This window comes from Lytechinus variegatus, chromosome 13 (genome assembly GCF_018143015.1).
Source record: "Lytechinus variegatus isolate NC3 chromosome 13, Lvar_3.0, whole genome shotgun sequence".
In the NCBI taxonomy this organism is placed as follows: domain Eukaryota; kingdom Metazoa; phylum Echinodermata; class Echinoidea; order Temnopleuroida; family Toxopneustidae; genus Lytechinus; species Lytechinus variegatus.
The window spans coordinates 3,065,302-3,085,263 of record NC_054752.1 but is presented as its reverse complement, the minus strand read 5'-3'; the positions used below and the strand labels follow the sequence as shown (position 1 = coordinate 3,085,263).

The 19,962-nt window shown below is 37.0% G+C and overlaps 1 protein-coding gene across 1 annotated transcript; it reads left to right on the top strand.

Moving 5' to 3' along the window:
- Positions 1-1,499: 1,499 nt before the first annotated feature.
- LOC121426712 (sulfotransferase 1C2-like) lies at positions 1,500-19,726 on the top strand. The gene is made up of 7 exons (XM_041623087.1): positions 1,500-1,692; positions 6,752-6,879; positions 8,150-8,266; positions 9,522-9,648; positions 13,833-13,927; positions 14,860-15,058; positions 18,740-19,726. Exons 1-7 carry the CDS (start codon positions 1,527-1,529, stop codon positions 18,844-18,846), a joined length of 939 nt encoding a protein of 312 aa, XP_041479021.1. The 5' UTR covers positions 1,500-1,526; the 3' UTR covers positions 18,847-19,726.
- The last annotated feature ends 236 nt before the right edge of the window (positions 19,727-19,962 follow it).

The following is a 19,962-nucleotide window of genomic DNA, read 5'->3' as shown; positions in this document are numbered from 1 at the left end:
TACTTGATAACCCATTAGCTTGTATTTACATTTCTACTTCTACAAAATAATGTAAGCAATGAACTTGAAGGACAAATAAATATAAATTTCGAGGTTAAACAGTGAAACCTGGTAAGTAAAAACTCGTACATATAATAAAGGTATTGATTAGTCAGCGTAACATTCCTGACAGCCAATGGCTGAATTGTAAATGTTTGTACATAAGATTTACATACAAATTTAACAGAACATTATACAAAATATACAAAAATAATATATCTGAAATATGATTAAATCAATGTACGCAATAAAGGGCGGACTCCGTCCAACCTTGCAGAGATAACTACAAAAAGGGAAACGTTACTTATCCCAAATATATACCCAGTGATAACTTTAAATTTTAAAACAGACCTATCCATCCAGAGAGAAAGAGTGAACTTATCTAGATCAGTTTGGTTTTATATTGATGAAATAAAGAGAAAACCAGATGCCATGAGAATAAAGAATAGTGTACTAATATACTTTCATGAAAAAAAAGAGAAAATCGCCGTTTATATGATGTACACAAAAATGAAAAGACATACATAATTATTTTTGCGACCTTGGCGCACATTTATTAAGCACTACGTCACTTAACTCTTTGTAGAACTTGCTCAAAATCGCCACAATTGTTTAAGCCGAGTCCATCCTGGGGAGTGTTTCATCAACATTTTTGTCCGACAAGTTGTTAGACCTGACAACTTTCCTTGATGTTGATTGGCTGAGAAGCACTGTTACTATGGCAACTGTCGGATAAAATGGGACTTGTCGGATAAAACGTCTGACAAGTCCTTTCATGAAACGCTCCCCAGATGTCCAGATAATCCTCGTGATCCTGTCCACACCCTGGAGAAGTGATGATCAGATGACACGATCTTCGATCTTATCGTGTCCATATCCCATAGAAGGAGCGATCAGATGACACAATCATGGAGCTACAATAGCTCCATGACACAATCTTAGATCTAATTGTGTACAAATCACGTAGAAGAGATAATGATGACAAGATCTTCGATGCCATCGTGTCGAAAAATCGGATGACACGATCTTGGTTCACGTCATGTCTCCATCATCCTTTCGAGGAGATGATCAGATTACAAGATGTATACACGATGATCTCTAGAATCTTGGCAATCTCCTATGGCTGTAGTCGTGAAACCCCTGAATACAGAGCCACCTGTTCATCTCTGATATATGATGTTGACATGATCTGTGATCCTGTCATCTGATCACTTCTTCCAAAGGATATAGAAATAGTGAGAACCAAGATCTTGTCTGATCAGCTATTCTAAAGGATGCTGAAATGATGAGGTCCGAGATCTCGTCGGCTAATCAGCTATTCTAGAGGATGTTAACACGACTAAATCATCTATCCTGAAGGACTCGACATGGCTAGACCCAACATCTTGTTTCCTGATTATTTTGCTGTTATGTGATATTGGTTGTTGCTGCACTTTTAAGCTTCCATAACCCCTTATGACGTTACATGCTTTGCAGGCAGCATCAGTATGAGTTCAGGATTTTCAACTAAAGTTCCCGATTGCGTGGTCAAGGATTGCTACGAGTATGAAGGCGTCATAATGCCCAACATCATGCGCAAGGATGTGATAGATCGTGTCAGGAAGTTTGAGTGTCGACCCGATGATCTCTTCATAGTAACCTATCCAAAGTCAGGTATGTTGTTGTTAAGGAGTTGGTGAAGGGGGGGGGGAGTGCTGAACAATCAAGAAAGAAGTAGTAAGACATGTAAGAATAGCGAAGGGTAAAGGGGGAACACGATGTTTTATTAGGAATAATATGTCAAAATCTATCTGAAAATCACATTTTCGTTTTAAAAATTTCGATTTTTTTTCTCGTTCACTTCATTCGATTTTTCATTTTAAAAAAGTTCCCATACGCTATGCTGTGTTCCCTCTTTATAGGTTAGTACCGCCAATGAGTATCGTCAGACCACTTCATACGATCTGTCTAAGATCCGTTAAAGATCGGAATACGCTACGACTGGAACGATAAAAGCTTGTAACCAACATGACCAAAGTTGATATGGTTACGGAGAGGGGTTCCTTATCCTAAATATCATAGTCATACTTCTCACATGATTCATAATAGATGCTATGATATTCGATCGTAAATTATGGGTGGGGGGTGATAACCAAGGCCATTTTCCAAGTGAAATTGTGGGAATATTTCCCCCCATCCCGGGATGACACCCATGCACATGTTTCTGAGGTAGCTTAGAAGGCATCTCACCTGCTTTGGCATGCTCTGGTAAACTTTGTGAATTACAGGATCGTGCAGAGCAGCTCCTTACAGAGTATTTTCCGGATAAAGCTCCCATATCATGCTTAAAGATGATAACATCTAAACAACTTTTAAACAACTTCATTTGTCTTTAGAAAAAGAAGTTGTCTTTAGAAAAATAAGCAAAGATATAAGGTCACTTACATGTATATCAATTGTATTTTCAAATTTTATTTGAGTAAAAAGGGGGTACTAAGTGGTTCGGACTTTTCTCACCGACAAATTTAAAAACGCTGACATTAGATATGCGGTTCGTGTGCAAAATTCTTGCTGCTACTATGGCAACAGCGGGGTTTTTTTTCTTTGGCTCCTACACAAACGGCAAGCCATTATGGCCCATAGGCTTTATGCTTTACTTCTCCCAAAATAGGGGACAAGATTTCAACTTATACCAAGGTGTTGTTGATTACTATATTATATTTATTTTCAAAACCTGGATCCATTATAGCCCTATATTTTGATGAAAATCTTTTTTATAAATCCTGTTTTGGGGGGCATAGGCTCCCTGGACGAAGTGTAAGCAATGTAAGAATCTATCTAGAGGCGTGCTGTTTGACTGTTGCTTCTACAGAGGCCCTCTCGAGATCAACGACCACGGCCATGTGGCTCTTGATGGTTGTAAAAAAGTCGTCCCAAATCGGACCTGTCGCTGTTACCCGCATACATTCGTAATTCCGAAGCTTCGTAATTCCGAAGGTTCGGTTATTCCGAAGGTTCGTATTTCCGAAGGTTCGTAATTCCGAAGGTTCGTAATTCCGGAGGTTCGTCAATCCGAAAACGAAATAAGGTTCGTAATTCCGAAGGTTCGTTAATCCGAAAACAAAATAAGGTTCGTAATTCCGAAGGTTCGTCAATCCGAAAACGAAATAAGGTTCGTAATTCCGAAGGTTCGTTAATCCGAAAACGAAATAAGGTTCGTAATTCCGAAGGTTCGTTAATCCGAAAACGAAATAAGGTTCGTTAATCCGAAAACGAAATAAGGTTCGTTAATCCGAAAACGAAATAAGGTTCGTTAATCCGAAAATTAAATAAGGTTCGTATTTCCGAAAATGAAAATAATTCATTTTGGTAACAAAAACGATGTTGTCATTACAAGATTACACGATATTATGCAATGATAGTAATAACGATCGATGATACATGCGTGTGTTGGGGCCAAAGCATGTATTTCATTAAGAATGGCGCCCTGATCAAGCATAGGCTAATTTCGATTTTATCTGAGCAATTGCTGCCTATAAGCAAATGGTTTAATTAAAGATGCAGGGATCAAGTGTGTTGGAAGCGTGCGAGCAACCTCTAGATAATAGGATTTGTATTGGAGGGGATGTCATTTTTAATAACAGCTTCTGCTGGTAATAAAAATAAAAATAATACTAATAATGATCCTTGTGAGATGTTGAAAGCGCGAATCGCAAGTTAAACTATGTAACAAGACGTGAAGTGAGCATTCGGAGCATTTTTTGTAATCGTGAGAAAGATTCTTTCTAAAGAATTAATGCGAGGGCGAGCTGTAATTTGTTTATATACTGACCTGGGGCCCGTTGCATGAAACTTTTGGCGGAAATCAGACTAACCTTAGTTTTCAGTTTTTACCAGAGTTTTCTCAGGTAAAAAGTTTTATGCAACAGGCTTCAGAAAGTAATCTTTTAAGGACTGCATTTAGTGACTCATGAATAGAATATATATCTCACGAACTAAATAATGAGAGCGCGAACCGCAAGCTTAAAATTTGTGATATTCCAACCTGAAAACTGGACATTTCATACTTCTTTTTTGTAACCAGGAATAGAATGAGTTCCTCAATAAACAATACTTGATGCGAGCGAGAAACGTGAGCCAAATTTTTCCGATTTTCCAACCTGAAAACTGGACATTCTAAGCATTCTTGTAAAAAAATAATAGCTGGGAGAATAGTTTTCAGAACTGAAGTGGCTTCCCTGGGTAAATGATATCTATATCAATATTATCATTCTAGGCCCACATGAAATTTCCAAAAGTTTGAGAACGTGATTCGCTCGCAACATCTCACAAGGATGCCCTTTTAACAGTATTGACCAAAAAGGTGAATTTTACATCTTCAGATTTGACTTTTTCCCCCAAACCGCTTGCTCTCTACGCTCGCAGAAATGAAACGTAAATATATAACTTTAGTGATCACTTAAACAATTGTGCTCAATTTAGTTACTACAAAACACACAACCTCTTTACACAGATGATAATCTAATGGTGAAAATATCCGTTTGCACCAAATTGCCCCTATTGGCCCCTTTTTTTTACTTTGCCCCCCCCCAAAAAAAAAAAAAATCGTTCCGCCGCCATTGGCTAAAACACGCATCGTCTTCATGGCTAACTGCAAAAAGTTTTTAAAATGTCCCCTTTAGATCAGGTCAGAGCTTATATATTTAAAAATTCTCTTCGCGCTTCTTGCTAGCAGTTATTATCTAATTTTAGTTACATAGGCATCTCGCTTTGAAGATCACAAACATATTGCCCATCATGTTAACAAAAATATATAGCTCGCGCTCGCATTATTTAAAAAAGGTTTATCATGTTATTACATATTTACTTTATTTTATAAGGATAAAGCTAATTATTGACTGTTAGGACTACCCTTTCAAAGAAACAAACAAAAATCAACTTTAAACTGCCGATCAAGGAAAATATGGTTTAAAAAAAATTGCCCCCCCCCCCTCTATTTGACGAAAGTTGGATCCACCGGGAGGGAGGCAGGGGGCATCAAAAATGGAATAAAAAACAGGGGAATTAATATTTTCCAAAATGGGAAAGTTCCTTTTTCAAAAATAAATATGCCGTTTTTCATGTTTTTTCGAAATAAAATACTCTTTTTAAAGTATACAAGTTAAGTTAAGTTTTCAGGCTGGAATATTGAAAAATTTCAGCTTGCGCTTCGCACTCTCATTCGATTGGTGAAATATTCATCCTAAAGAGGTCACTAAATGCTTTCTTTAACATGTTTCTTTTCTGGTCAGTATGTTTAAGCTCGCGTTTTGCGCTCGTGTTAATTCTTTAGTTAGATGCACATCTTTTTTAATGACAGCAGAAATCTGCTCGGATTTTTAAAAACTAATTTTCATTTTTTATTGAAATAAGCTAAAGTTTAGCTTGTGATTCACGCTCGCAACACCTCGCAATAATGCCATTTTAATAATTGACCACAAAAAACGTTATACAATTTCACCTTTGAATTTGTTTTACCAAGCCGCTCGCTCATTATACTCTCTCCCGAAAAATAAAGTCTAAATATACATTTTGCCATAATAAGAAGTCACTTCAAAAAAGTTTTTCTCTTCTTAATCACTATCAAACACACAATGACTTCAAGCAGATGATAATCTTAAGGTGAAAATATCACCAAAGTGCCCATTTCGTTCGTTCGGCCGCCCTTGCCTTCCCATCCTCATATGATAATTGAACGGCAACAGTGTCCCCCGCCCCCCTTCCCTTGCCTCTGCCTCTGCTTTCCCGGTTTTCATTTTTCGGATTAACGAACCTTATTTTGTTTTCGGATTAACGAACCTTATTTTGTTTTCGGATTAACGAACCTTATTTTATTTTCGGATTAACGAACCTTATTTCGTTTTCGGATTAACGAACCTTCGGAAAAACGAACCTTATTTCGTTTTCGGATTAACGAACCTTCGGAAAAACGAACCTTATTTCGTTTTCGGATCAACGAACCTTCGGAATAACGAACCTTTTTTCGTTTTCGGATTAACGAACCTTCGGAACAACGAACCTTATTTCGTTTTCGGATTAACGAACCTTCGGAACAACGAACCTTATTTCGTTTTCGGATTATCGAACCTTCGGAATAACGAATCGTCGGAATTACGCCTCAAATGTTCGGATTAACGAACCCTTTTTCGTTTTCGGATTAACGAACATCGAGGTATAGGCAATTTACGTGTTTCGGAATTACGAACCTTCGGAATAAAGAACCTTCGGAATTACGAAGCTTCGGAATTACGAAGTGTAACCGCTGTTACCATAGTACCATCTACAATTTTGCACTCGAACCGCAGATCTATTGTCCGCGTTGTGGTTGCGAAAAGTTGAAATTTTCTCATGTCACACAATTTGCGTTGCAGGACAGTTTTTGTTTGTCCATTCGGGTTGTTGTGCGGAAAGTGTCTAGTGTCAGAAGCTGCGGAAACACAGCACCAATGATTGCAAATGTAACAACCAAATGTGTTGTAATAAAATCAAAAGGTATTGAACTAACCGGAGTAGGATCATTGGCGTGGACCTCTGCATAACTAATCAACACTTTTTTTTATCAAATCACCTTTTCTGCGTATCCACTGGGTACCGCAGTTCTCCAGGACTGGAGGTAATCAACAGAAGATGAAGAATAAGACTTCATTTTTTTTCTATGTTCAGTTTTATTTTAATTTCTTTGCCAACTGTTAAGGTACAACGTGGGTAGAGAATCTGTGTATGTTGATTAAACATGACGGAGATGCCAGTCACCAAGAAGGCGCCCATCTTATGATGAAGGTCCCATTTCTTGAGTTTGTGCAAGACATGCTCAACATTGCCGTAAGTAGAGATCGAATGTATTTTTTTTTAATAATATTTTTTTGATCTGACGTCATATAATCTCACAGCGCCCTTCCTCATAGGATAGAGGAAAAAGTGTAAATTGATAGTTGTCAGCTGCAATCCACAATCACAGCAATGCTTGCATTCAGCCTCCATGATGGCAATGTGATGACGTCATGAATAAAGTATATATCATATATCAAAGCTCATAACGATGAAAGATGACTAAATTCATAATTTGAATACATTACAGGATAAAATAAAGGAGCGTGTCATGTACAACATGTTAAGATGGGAAACCTGATATGATATTCATGGCTAAATTCACTCTAAAAAATGAAGTGCTAATTCAGCTCTTAAAGAGCGTGTATAGTGACTGCACTTCGGAGTGCTGTTTTGTCTAGTTCAAATTTGAACGAGGAAAATCAGCACTCCGAAGTGCAGTCACTATATACGCTCTTTAAGAGCTGAATTAGCACTTCATTTTTTAGAGTGTTCAATTTGACTAATGCGGCGATGAGCTATATACGACACACAACTGGGAATTTCAGCAGGACAATAATGCTTATGAGGGACAAATGTATAAGGAAAATGTCTGAATTAGATTGTTACTATATTAGGTTTCTGATGATTATATTTCGAAAATAATTTTGATATAAACCATGCCTTTCAAGCATGAAAAATTATAATATTTTTTTGCAATATGATACAATCTCTGTATCATTGATTTCTTGTATAATTTATTTGTACAGAAATGTGTTAAAGGTGACTTTCTGCAGGAATCAATACAATATCACCTAGAGAGGAAATTAAATGTAGATTAACTATCATGGTCAAACTGTCACAAAATTAATTTGAAGAAAAATGCTCATTTCGCTTTTTGCATTTTATAAATTGTTGGGAATGTCGTGGATTCAAACGCCAACCATTACAGGTTTCCCTTCAGCAAGAAATAGCTAACATCGACTCAGGTGAGGAGTATTCACTAAGGGTATCCGGTAGGATTGAAATCTTGAGTAGACTGAGCGTTGCCGATGAAGGGGTAGCTCGAGCTACAGTAGAGGAAATTATAATTGACCTAAGTATTCCTTGGCAAAAAGCACTGTATAAATCCAACTATTATTTCTTGGCTAATATTGAATATACAACCGTTATTCCTGGGCCCACGTGTAAGTAGAACAAATATTTCCGTGAACGTTTTGGAATTTAAGATCGATATTGAGTATGACGTCATTGTAATGAATATCCATTTATTGCAACATTTCAGACATCACCAGCATTTGTTGATTTGGCCGAGAAGATGCCATCTCCAAGGATGCTCAAATCTCACTGTCACTCGCCATTCCTACCTCCGGGTATCCGAACTGATGATCCGAAAGCAAAGGTAAAGATAAATTAAATACACAACAAATATAGGGCGGGCCTCCGCAAGGTACTGCCCATTTTAAACTCGAATACTTTGAAAGCTTGATCACCAAGGGGTATGTTTTCTTTCATTTGACGCTTAGAGTATCCGATGAACTAACATTTTGGAACCGGAACACAACATAGATAACCGAGAATAATTAGAGGTCGTCACGTAGGCCTTTAGGTGCTGACCGAGTGGTGTTTTTTTTCTTTGGTAGAACAATTCTCAACGAACAACAAATTACTTCACGCAGCTTCCCATTTCTTTGAAGTATACTCCTTTTCTGGCTGTATATATATATATATATATGTAGTGTGAAAGAAATGGATGAAGAGAACAATGGTAGGCGTAGCTTAAATCTAGGTTCCCCAGAGCTATCTACCCTTTGGAAAAATTGGTGATGCCGAAAAAATGTGTGTTCCGGGAATAGAACCCGCGGGCCCCCAGCTTTGAACGCCGGTGCCTTAACCACTAGACCACAGAGACGGGTTAGTGGCTAGGGCGACCCCGATTAGACTGACCGTCAAATACATGTATACAGATTTTTGACACAATACCAATTATAATTTCCTTTTTTAGGTGAAGGTTGGTTTTGAACAATGACAAGCCGCCATGCCTCAGCTGGATCAAAGCTATTACGTGTACTCTATCAAAGCAATAGCGGGGTCGCCCTAGCCACTAACCCATCTTTGTGGTCTAGTGGTTAAGGCACCGGCGTTCAAAGCTGGGGGCCCGGGTTCGATTCCCGACAGAGACAGTTTTCGGCATCACCAATTTTACCAAAGGGGAGATAGCTCTGGGGAACCTTGATTTAAGCTACGCCTACCATTGTTCTCTTCATCTATTTTTTTCACACAATATTTAAATAAGAGTTGCCAAAGCTGCTGTACATATAAATATAAAGTCCAACAATCACCAGTATCTCAATATGTAAACATGAACCCACCCCCGCCCCAAAGCTAAAAAACAAATACACAAACAAACAGAAAAAAAGTACATTCTACAGGCCTATTTACCATAATCACAAGACGTTAAATAAATGAAAACATGAGGAAATAAATAAGGCGGTTGAAAAATTAACATGGATTTAGGTTTTTGAAATGTTATATCCTCATCTGCAAAATCCAGAAAACAAAAACAAAATGAAACAAAGCATCAAAGACAATCAAAAAGTCACGATGTCACTCTTAAGTCACTCTATACTAAGGTGATTGAGATGCTTCAATTTCAGGTGATTTACATTGCCAGAAACCCGAAGGATACGGCTGTCTCCTATTACCACTTCTGTCGTTTTATTCCGGGACTTCCGACGTATGAATCGTGGGATGTTTTCTTTGAGGAGTTTCTTGCCAATAGGGGTAAGTATTTCTAAAATGGGATGTGACACCCATCAATTTTGGGAGAGCCGTGGTGGAGTGGTTCTGACTCTCGCCTTGAAAATAGAGAGTCGTGTTTTCGAATCCCACCGCGGTCTGCAGTGCGTATCAAAAAAAGTTCAGACTTTGAAAAAAATCCTGTAAAATTATAAATTTGTTACATCCTGAAGATTTTTCCACATTTTAACATTGGTATAGATCAATTTAAGCAAGTGACGAAATAACTGTCGAAAAATATTTCCGCTTGAGTGAGCACCACTTACTTTTGAAAAGTTAGTGAAAAATTATTTGCGCTGAACTTTGAAATAGTTATGCGAATAAAAGTAGACCTTAATCATGAATAACACGTGGAATTTAACTAGTACAATTGATTTAAAGATATCTTGTACCTTTTAAAACTTGTTTCCTTGCCCAAAACATTTCGAAAAGTGCATTGCGCCCCACCCCACTCCCCCACACACCGAGGCCATCGTGACGATATTTGGTTTACACTGAGCTGTGATTACATGAAATGGCTTAGGCTTGATTTTCATTTTGTAAATCATTGTCAAGCTTGGGAAAAGTATGGAGAAACAAGTATTCAATAAAAAGTGAAATGAAAACCCACTTTATATGATAAAAACTTAGTGAAAAATGCTGGAGATGTCTGATACATGTGGTCAATTCCAGCGTAACGGACATGACATTCAGACAAATTTTTGTAATTCAAAGGTTTATACAGTAGAATTAGCAGTCTTTTGATAATTGTTACTAAGCTTATCAGACACATTTAAGTATCAGTTACATACACATAAAATTTCAAATCGTTTCGTTGAACCGTTGCGGAGAAATTGCACTCTTTGTGAGCGTAACGGACATGACACGAAATGGACGAAGCATTTTTACCTCCAATTGCTTATCAAAATTCCTGTGAATTCTTAGATTGCATGCACCTGACATTGGTGTTAATTTAACCTTAAGATCATGCTCTATCCATAAAATGGTGTTTAACAACATTTATGCAGTGCATTCTGTATTCCTAGCTCAAAATGTAGCGTAACGGACATGACACACGAAGCGTAACGGACATGACAGTTTCGTCCACTTTTTGTAAGTGAATATAATTATTTTATTACAAGATATGGTACAAGTCTAATTGTTTACATGTTAAGGCTAGAGGTTAGAGACACATATCATAACTGGTAATCTGTAATATCTCCTATTATTTTGCAATTTGAGAGGGGGTCTTTTTGTACAATATTTATAAAACCAAAGAATATTTAGAAAAATTTATTTTACACCGGTTAACAACAGTTAATGAGTATTTTCCAGTTACTACCATCCATCGCACCTAATTAAAGGAGAAAAAATTGATAGAAAAGATTATTTTTTATTCATGCCTCAATATTTAATAATATACTAGCGTAACGGACATGACACCCTTATGAAGGGAACTTCATCAGCACTTCTTAGATTGAAAATGAAAGAAATATGAATAATGAATGTAATTATGTAACAGCAAAGTACCTTTGCTAACACTCTAAAGAAAAATATGTAGATATTATTGGCATGTATCATTAATTTAATAGCTATAGCCTAAGTGATAATTTTATATTGAATACAATGTTTATCATACCACTAAGGCACACTGAGGAGACCAAATCTCATTTTTTGTGAGAAGAAAAAAAAATGTACCAGACCTGTATATATCCAAGATGAACATATTATGGAATGTATTGTATGATAAAGAACATGTACTAGTATTAATGTCAGCTTTAAGATTACAAAAAATGGTATTAAAAAGTATTTTAATAAAAATTCAATAGCAGTACCTGGAAACCGGTCTTTCATTATGGATGAGTTGAAAGGCAATCGGAATGTTTGTAAATAGCTTCTGAGATTTTTTTTTCATTCAAAATAACTATCATCCTGAGTATAATCATCCTTTCATCAAATCTTGGATGCTCTAAATCTTACGATCTTGCTTGCTGACAAATGTGGCTGTATTTAATTTCGTTGTATTGTCCGCGCTGCTTGTGTACAATTGAAGATACATCATTCAAATCGTGATTATGGCTGACCAAAATACTATGATGACATAATTTATTGATCGCGCCACATTCTTTCCACAGCCCCTTTGCTTGTGATACTGCAAAGAAGTGCCACTGTAGATTCATATAGAGCTACATCATGTAACACAGATATCCGAATACAAACTTGCTTTTAAATGTGAGCCAGTGCCATCACTGAAGAAGTACATGTAGAGGTTGGTGAAAGTCAGATACTTTGAAGTAATGATCATGAATTCACAAGTTGGAGTTTTATCATGCTCCAAACTGTCAGTGCAAAAACCCAAGATATTAATCAAATGTTTGTTCAAACACAAATGATGCAGATTGTGATCTGAGTATGTTGCCAGAGGCCCAGAACTAGCTTCATCTTATCCTACATGTAATATTATGTGGCATACCATTAATTATCAGAAAAATCTACCAGAACAAGAGCTGAGCTTTCATCATTCACCAACTTCTAAAAATAGCTTGAATGACATGCATATTCTAGGAAATATTACATTCAGCTATCCTAAAATAATTGAGACTGACCTCAGTCTGTGACACTGAGCCTAATATTTTGTTTTTGTGAATGCTGCCTTTTGCCATATATAAGGCGTCATGTCCGTTACGCGAATTGTCATGTCCGTTACGCCATTTTTATGAAAATGAGAAGTTGTAAGGGAAAATGATTGGTACACATGGTAGGGGGTTTAATTCTAAAATAGAATCTGAATCTGCAGTACCTTTAGACAAATTTCCTGTAAGCTGTGAAAACTTTAAGTGAAAAACGTAACGGACATGACACTGATAATGGTAAAGAAATCACACAAATCTGAAGGCAGATTTCTCTAAAATTGATGAATGGCATGACATTTAACGATTATTTTCTGTTGATTTAAACATTAATCAACTATTCAAAAGTAAAAAGAGACCTCTGGGGCCTTGTTTGCTTTTAGTAGAGACAGAAAAGACGAATTGTTTAAAAATAGCCACATTTTTCACATTTTGCAATTTACTATTCTATTTTTTTGATGATGGAAAAAACTACAACATTTTATCAATATTGTGATTTTTCTATTGGAAATTGAGACTTTATAGATTACTTTTTAAGAAAATTTGACTGCTTAAGTGAAATCTGAAACTTCATTTTTTCTCTAAAGTGAACATTTTCCATGGAATTGCCCATGTATAATCTTTTGTTCAGATTCAGTTATGTCCTCAGATCCAGCTGGCACAAAAGGGGTAGTAAGATGTGCTTACTAAGTATTGAAAATTCAATTTGGATGGTAAAATTGTTACAAACTGCTTGAATGTATCCGTTTTATTTCAATTGACTAAAAGTGCAAGGGAAATGTATGAAAAATGTTTCGCAGGGTAAGTTTGATTTCGCCCTATACCCTTGACACAGTCTGAAAACGAGCATTTCTGCGCAAACAGATTTCTGCGAGCTTTACAAAAATGGACAGTGCTCACTCAAGTGTGACATTCTTTCAAAACTTTTACTTTCATTGGATAGATGAGACCCAAACCCAAGAATATATGTGAAAAAAATACCCACACGTTGTATATTTTTTAATTCCCATGGCTTTTTCAAAGTGTAAACTTTTTTTGATACGCACTGTATAGTGTCCTTTGGCAAGGCGTTAATCCACACTTTGCAACTTTCTACCTAGGTTATAATTAATTGGTACCTGGTAGGATGCGAAAGCCTATGTAGTATGCCTAGCAATTGAGTCTTGGAACTCTTGTAGAATGCTCCCCAGGGAGTGAAGAAGGTGCATATATTGTATGCGGGCAAGCCATGATCCGATGGCCGGGGTAATAATATGCTATTCAAAAATACCCCTAAAGATCAAGAGCGCACAAGTTCCACAATTATTCTCTTGCGTGTTATAACGTTTAATCATGTCATGTGTCTATGCATTTTTTTTATTATCATTAATCGTCCCACCTGGTGGGTGTTTCATAAAGTTGTTCGTAAGTTACGAATGACATTACCCAGGATTGGTGGTCCTTTTTTGTGCTATGTGATATCCCTATGTAATTTATTTATGACCTAAGAACATGTTCCAGTCGTGCGTAAAGATGTAAAAAAATTAGTTTATTCAAACTGGTTCTCATTTCTCCCAACAGCTCCCCGAGGATCCTGGTTTGAAAACGTATTACCATGGTGGAGGAAGAGAAATCATCCTAATGTTCTCTTTCTCAAGTACGAAGATATGAAGAAGGTGGGCTTTATCTGTTTTAAAAAACACACGACATTTGATAATAGTTTTAGTTGGATCAGAAAATATGTATTTTTTTATTCTCATCGTCCAATTCTGGCGACACTTCTAGGTACGCCACTGGTAATGTGTTTTTCTTTAATAGACCTTATGCGCTGACGTCAATGCACTGCCATCTTAGAGGCTGAAGCGATTGACTTGCATCTGTTGGCAGGTTAGTGATATGCTGCTCTTGCGCGTATTCACTGAAGGAGGGCGCTTTGAGATTATGTCATGTGCATAAGGTCTATTTTTTCTACTATTACATGAATGTGTTCTCGTTAGGACAAAAGAATAGTCAGATATGAGTATTATTTACATCTAGGTGGAGGCGACGTGATGTAATGGTTCTAACTCTCGCCTTGCATACAGAGGGTCGTGTGTTCGAATCCCATCGCGGCCTGGCGTCCTGTGACAAGGCGTTTACTTACACTTTGCCTCTCGACCTAGGTACTATAATGGGTACCCGGTAGGATGTGCAAGTCATTGCTATCCAGTACTGTGTGCGCGTCACCGGCGACTGACTGGAATACTCACCAGGGAGAGAAGGATGTGCACACATTGTGTGCGGGAATGACTGATTGAATCCGATGACCGGGGTAATAATATCTGTAAAGTGCTAAGACACGTCGTTCCGATGTATGAAGCGCTTTATAAGAGCGGATTATTATTACATGATCTTCGTTTACCCATCATTCATGTCATTTAGTGAACATTTAGAGTGCTATCCATAAGTGCATCATTCACACAATACTCTAAGAGCCCGTAAAACAAAGCTTAACAATCATCGTAGACCACTTCTTTAACGATTCAGTGATTTCATTGACTACCATGTACAATCAATCGTAAAAATCAAGAAAACGATCAATCGCTAACCATTATCAAACGAATTTCAGGATCTTACTGGAGCCGTACGACAGATAGCCGAATTCATGGGGAAGTCCCTCTCTGATGACGTCATCGCTAAAATCGCAGAAGCTTCGACGTTCAAAGCAATGAAGAACAACCCTTCATCAAACCCAGATACTCTGATAATGGCGGGTTTAGAGCAGGCTGGGATGGAGAAACCAAAAGACAAATCATTTATGAGAAAAGGTAAGAGCTACCAGCGCGGCAAGAGGGTATTTTGGTGGGGTGGAACATGACGACGTAACGGTGACAGCGTTAGGGGTACTGTATTGCTAAAACGCACAGCTCTATATTTGTCAATACTCCACATCAGCAAGTCAAGCTAACATATTACTGTAACTAAAAATATTTAAATCTAATCTTTTTTTAACTATTGACAAATTTGAAAAATATATATTCTAAATAATGTCACTTCAATGCCTAATGACCTTTGCATCTGCCATGTTCCTCTTTCCATTTTCGGTTATATTTGCTCCTCTCACATCTCCCTCCCTCTTTCATTTGCCTTCTTTCCCCCCTCTTATTATAAGTTTATGATTACTATTTTAAAATTGTTATTTTTTATTTTTTTGTCGCTTATTCGCTTTATTTTGGTACTTATAGTAAGAATAAGTCTTCAGCATTCACTGACTTTGTTCTTGAAAATGACTTTGACATCATAGCTATATGTGAAACTTGGTTGAGAGATGGTGACAACGCTGTTATTAGTAGAATCACTCCAGATGGTTACAGCTTTGAGCATCGATCAAGAGGAGAGAAGCCAGGGGGAGGAGTTGGTCTGTTGTTTAAATCTTCCTTGTCCATAACTGTTCAGCAGGTTACACCATACAGATCCTTTGAATGTCTTCATGTATTGGTTTCAAGTGACTCCCGTTCAGTTAGACTTATTGTAATTTATCGTCCAGAAGTTTCTGACGACCAAGGACGCCACCTACCTTTTAGCATATTCCTCGAAGAGTTTAGTACGCTGTTAGATGCATACCTTCTTTGTCCGTCTGAAATCTTGATTACAGGAGATTTCAATAGTTTGGTTGATGATAGAACTGACAGAAACGCAAGCAAGTTTCTAGATCTGTTATTTATGTTTGGGATGAAGCAACGTGTTCAGGAATCGACTCATCGCTATCACGCTATGGACATACCTTAGATCTTCTTATATCTCGAGAATCAGAAAATGTCCTCTCAGATGTCGCCATTCTTCCGGGACTATCGGATTACTTTGCAATTCAGTGCAACTTGCTTTTAAGGAAACCTAAACCTGTTCGTCAATCAATCGTCACACGAAACTTAAAACTGATGGATCGTGCAAAGTTTCAAACCGGTGTCCATGCAGCGTTATCGTCCATCGATTTTGAACACAACGACGTTTCTTCATGTGTCAACCATTATGAGAACTCTCTAAATAGTTTACTTGATCAGCTTGCTCCAAAGAAGACTCAAACAATCGTTATCAAGCCTCGGGCACCCTGGATGACTGATGACATTCGTAGTGCAAGGCGTCTTCGACGTCGACGTGAGCGGCGTTGGAGATCTTCTAGAAATCCTGCTGACCGACTTCTATATGTGGAGCAGAAGCAACATGTGTCTCAAATGATGGACCAAGCAAAGAAACGGTATTATTCTTCTTCCATTGCAGATTGTTCAGGAAACCAGAGACGTTTGTTTAAAATTGTTAACAAATTATTAGACAGGAAGAAGGATCCAATATATCCTAACACAGATAATGATCATGATCTAGCGAATCGTTTTTGTAATTATTTTGTAGGTAAAATAAGAGGTATTCAAGAAGAATTAGCCACTCTTAGTTTTAACACAAGTACTGATGCCTTTTCAAATATTGTTCCTATCACTGCCACTGGTATGTCTGAATTTGCTCCTGCCACAATTATTGAAATTAGGAAAATTATCATGAATTCCCCTGTATCTTCATGTGGTTTAGATCCTATACCCACTTGTCTAATTAAAGAATTTGTCAGTGACTTTGCTCCTTACATCACTGACATAGTTAATATGTCCTTGAAGTGTGGATCATTTCCTGAATGTTTGTAGCATGCCATTATCAAACCCCTACTGAAAAAACACTCACTTGACAGAAAAGATTTGAAGAATTATAGACCAGTAGCAAATCTGAAATACCTTGGCAAACTGATCGAAAGAGTTGTTTCAAATCGACTACAAACTTACATGAAGAATGAAAATTTGCATAATCCTTTCCAGTCAGCATACAGGGAGATGCATAGTGTGGAAAGTGCTTTGTTACGGGTAACCAATGATATACTTACTGGTATGGATAATGGAAACGTTACAGGTTTGGTATTGCTAGATCTCAGCAGTGCCTTTGATACTGTTAATCATCGCATTTTGTCTTATAGATTGAAAGAAATAGGTCTAAGTGGTATAGTTTTAAGGTGGTTTGAGTCTTACCTTTGTCATAGATCACAAGAAGTTTGTATACATGATGCTCACTCTGCCTCAGTAAGTATAGATTTTTCGGTCCCGCAGGGATCTGTTCTCGGTCCGCAACTTTTTTATATTTACACACTACCCATTCAATATATCGTACAGAGACATAGTGTCAGTTATCATATGTATGCGGATGACCTACAACTTTATTTCACTTGCAGACCAGTTCAAACGGAAATAGATGAAAATGTACAAAAACTGGAAAACTGTATAGCTGATATAAGGAACTGGATGATTGAGAGTCACTTAAAACTAAATGATGCAAAGACAGAATTCATTTTATTTGGTAACAGAATACAGCTTAGTAAAGTTCATATATCTCATGTCCAAGTTGGCTCTGCCCGTGTAACTTCTGTACATCAGGCTAAGAATCTTGGAGTACTATTTGATTCTGCCATGTCATTTCAGTCTCACGTTTCGAATTGTGTGAAACTAGCTAATTGTAATCTTCGAAATATCCGTACAATTAGACAATATCTTTCACCTCAATCCACCCAACAGTTAGTACATGCTTTCGTTACCTCACATCTTGACAATTGCAATTCTTTACTCTTTCGTTTACCCGCCAACCAAGTTAACAGACTGCAAAAAGTCCAAAATACTGCTGCTCGCCTTGTGACCAAATCAAGAAGATCCTCACGTATCACTCCTATCCTAAAATCCCTCCACTGGCTACCTGTTCAACAGCGTGTAATCTACAAAATTCTCCTCTTAACCTATCGTGCACAAAATAATCTAGCTCCTGATTACATTTCATCGCTTCTGTTAACCCATTCCTCAGGTCGTTCTGGTTTGCGTTCTTCAAATAATGTAAGGCTCAAAGAAATACGTACTAAACGAAGTTGGGGGGATAGAGCATTTTCATCTGCTGCACCTTTTTTGTGGAACAGGTTACCGCTGTCTATTCAGACAGCTAATACTCTTTCTACATTTAAGGCAGCACTTAAAACTCACCTGATGCTTAATGCATACTGCTAAATCATACCAGCAGTTTACAGTCTAGTTCTTTATTCTTATGTATAGTTTGTTAATTTTTCTTTTGTTATTTGTTATTTGTATGCGCCTTGAGCATCTCTTTGAGATGGATATGTTGCGCTTTATAAATATTGTTATTATTACTTATTTTAAGCTCGTTTTCCTTTCGTCTCTTGTATATAAGTTATGTTAATTAGATTAGCATTGAAACTAATTTTATACAAGCTCTGCTTTTCTTGGCAAGTCCCTCCGTTCAATATCTTCAATATTATTTTGTCATGAAATGTCATTGAACTGTATGTATTCTTTTGAACATGTACTTGTACTGTTATATTATCTTTCTAGAAGAGAACGAGAAAACAATCAGAATAACTCATCTTCTGTGTTAGCTTAACCTTTTTTCTTTTGCTCCTTTTATTTATTCATCAGGTGTGGTAGGAGATTGGAAGAATTATTTCACTGATGACCAAAATAAACGATTTGATGAACTGTACAAGAAGGAAATGGCGGGATCTGGACTTGAATTCGAATTTTAAGATTGCTATTAGGAAAACAAATTCAATCCGTTCCATATTCTTGAATGACAGAACATATTCGAGGTATTATCGAGATTTTTTATTGAATAAAATAGCTGCATGTTGATAGTCATTATGTATTTTCTATAACAGTACTTATTAGTTCCCCCTTCAAATTACACACATTATACTAAGAAAGGAATATTAATAGAGAACAATGGTAGGCATAGCTCGATTATTTCTTTCACAACATATTTAAATAAAAATAGTTCCGAAAGCTTATGTACATGTATAATGTCTCACATGTTATGATAATATCATGTGTATATTATACATAATTATAATTATATATACCGGTATATATCGGTTTTGTGAATTTGATTTCTAATATAACAGCTGTAGGTCAGCATAAGATTTCTTTCATTTTTTTTTTCATTTTGCCGTCCCGCAAAAACCATGAATATTTGCATTCTTTCAAATGACAAAATACTCTGTGAACTGTGAATACTATTTATCGAGATATTAATGCATGAAGACAGTAATACCGGATTAAACAAGTCGTTTGACAGTGCGTAATTTGAGTCGTGCAGAAAGATCTTGTATTTTTGTATTGGTAAAATATTGTTTTAAAATGTTAAGATTCATGGCCTTCTGTGCATTAATTGCTTAATGAGACATGTTCAAAAGTTATGTAGACAATTTCAAAATGCCCCGCTACCATTGTCAATAGATCAATATAATTTGGCTTACGGCTTTGCGCTCGCATTATTCATTCAATAAGATAAACATGTTAAAATATCAACTTAGCAGGTAAATAATGTGTTGGTCGTGGGTTCGAATCCCAGCCATGGCGTGTTTTCCTTCAGCAAGAAATTTATCTACACTGTGCTGCACTCGGTGAGGTGAATGGGTACCAGGCAGGAGTAATTCCTCGCATGCACTGAGCGCCGGTGATGGTAGCTCGAGCTAAAGCCGGGTAATAATAGCAGGGCTTTGTATCCTCAGGCAATAAGCGCTTTGTAAATCCAGCTATTATTATTATTATTATTAAATATATCAAGATATTATTAGCTCACGCTTCACGCTTGCTTTATTTCTTTTACGAGATATGCCACAGGACAATCTTACATGTTTACT

What these genes read in the sequence shown, in the direction of transcription:
- LOC121426712 (XM_041623087.1), top strand. Translation starts at nt 1,527, where the DNA reads ATGAGTTCAGGATTTTCAACTAAAGTTCCCGATTGCGTGGTCAAGGAT. An exon ending in AAGACATGCTCAACATTGCC is followed by an intron (nt 6,880 to 8,149) that starts GTAAGTAGAGAT and finishes GCAACATTTCAG; the next exon opens with ACATCACCAGCATTTGTTGA. An exon ending in GGAGTTTCTTGCCAATAGGG is followed by an intron (nt 9,649 to 13,832) that starts GTAAGTATTTCT and finishes TTCTCCCAACAG; the next exon opens with CTCCCCGAGGATCCTGGTTT.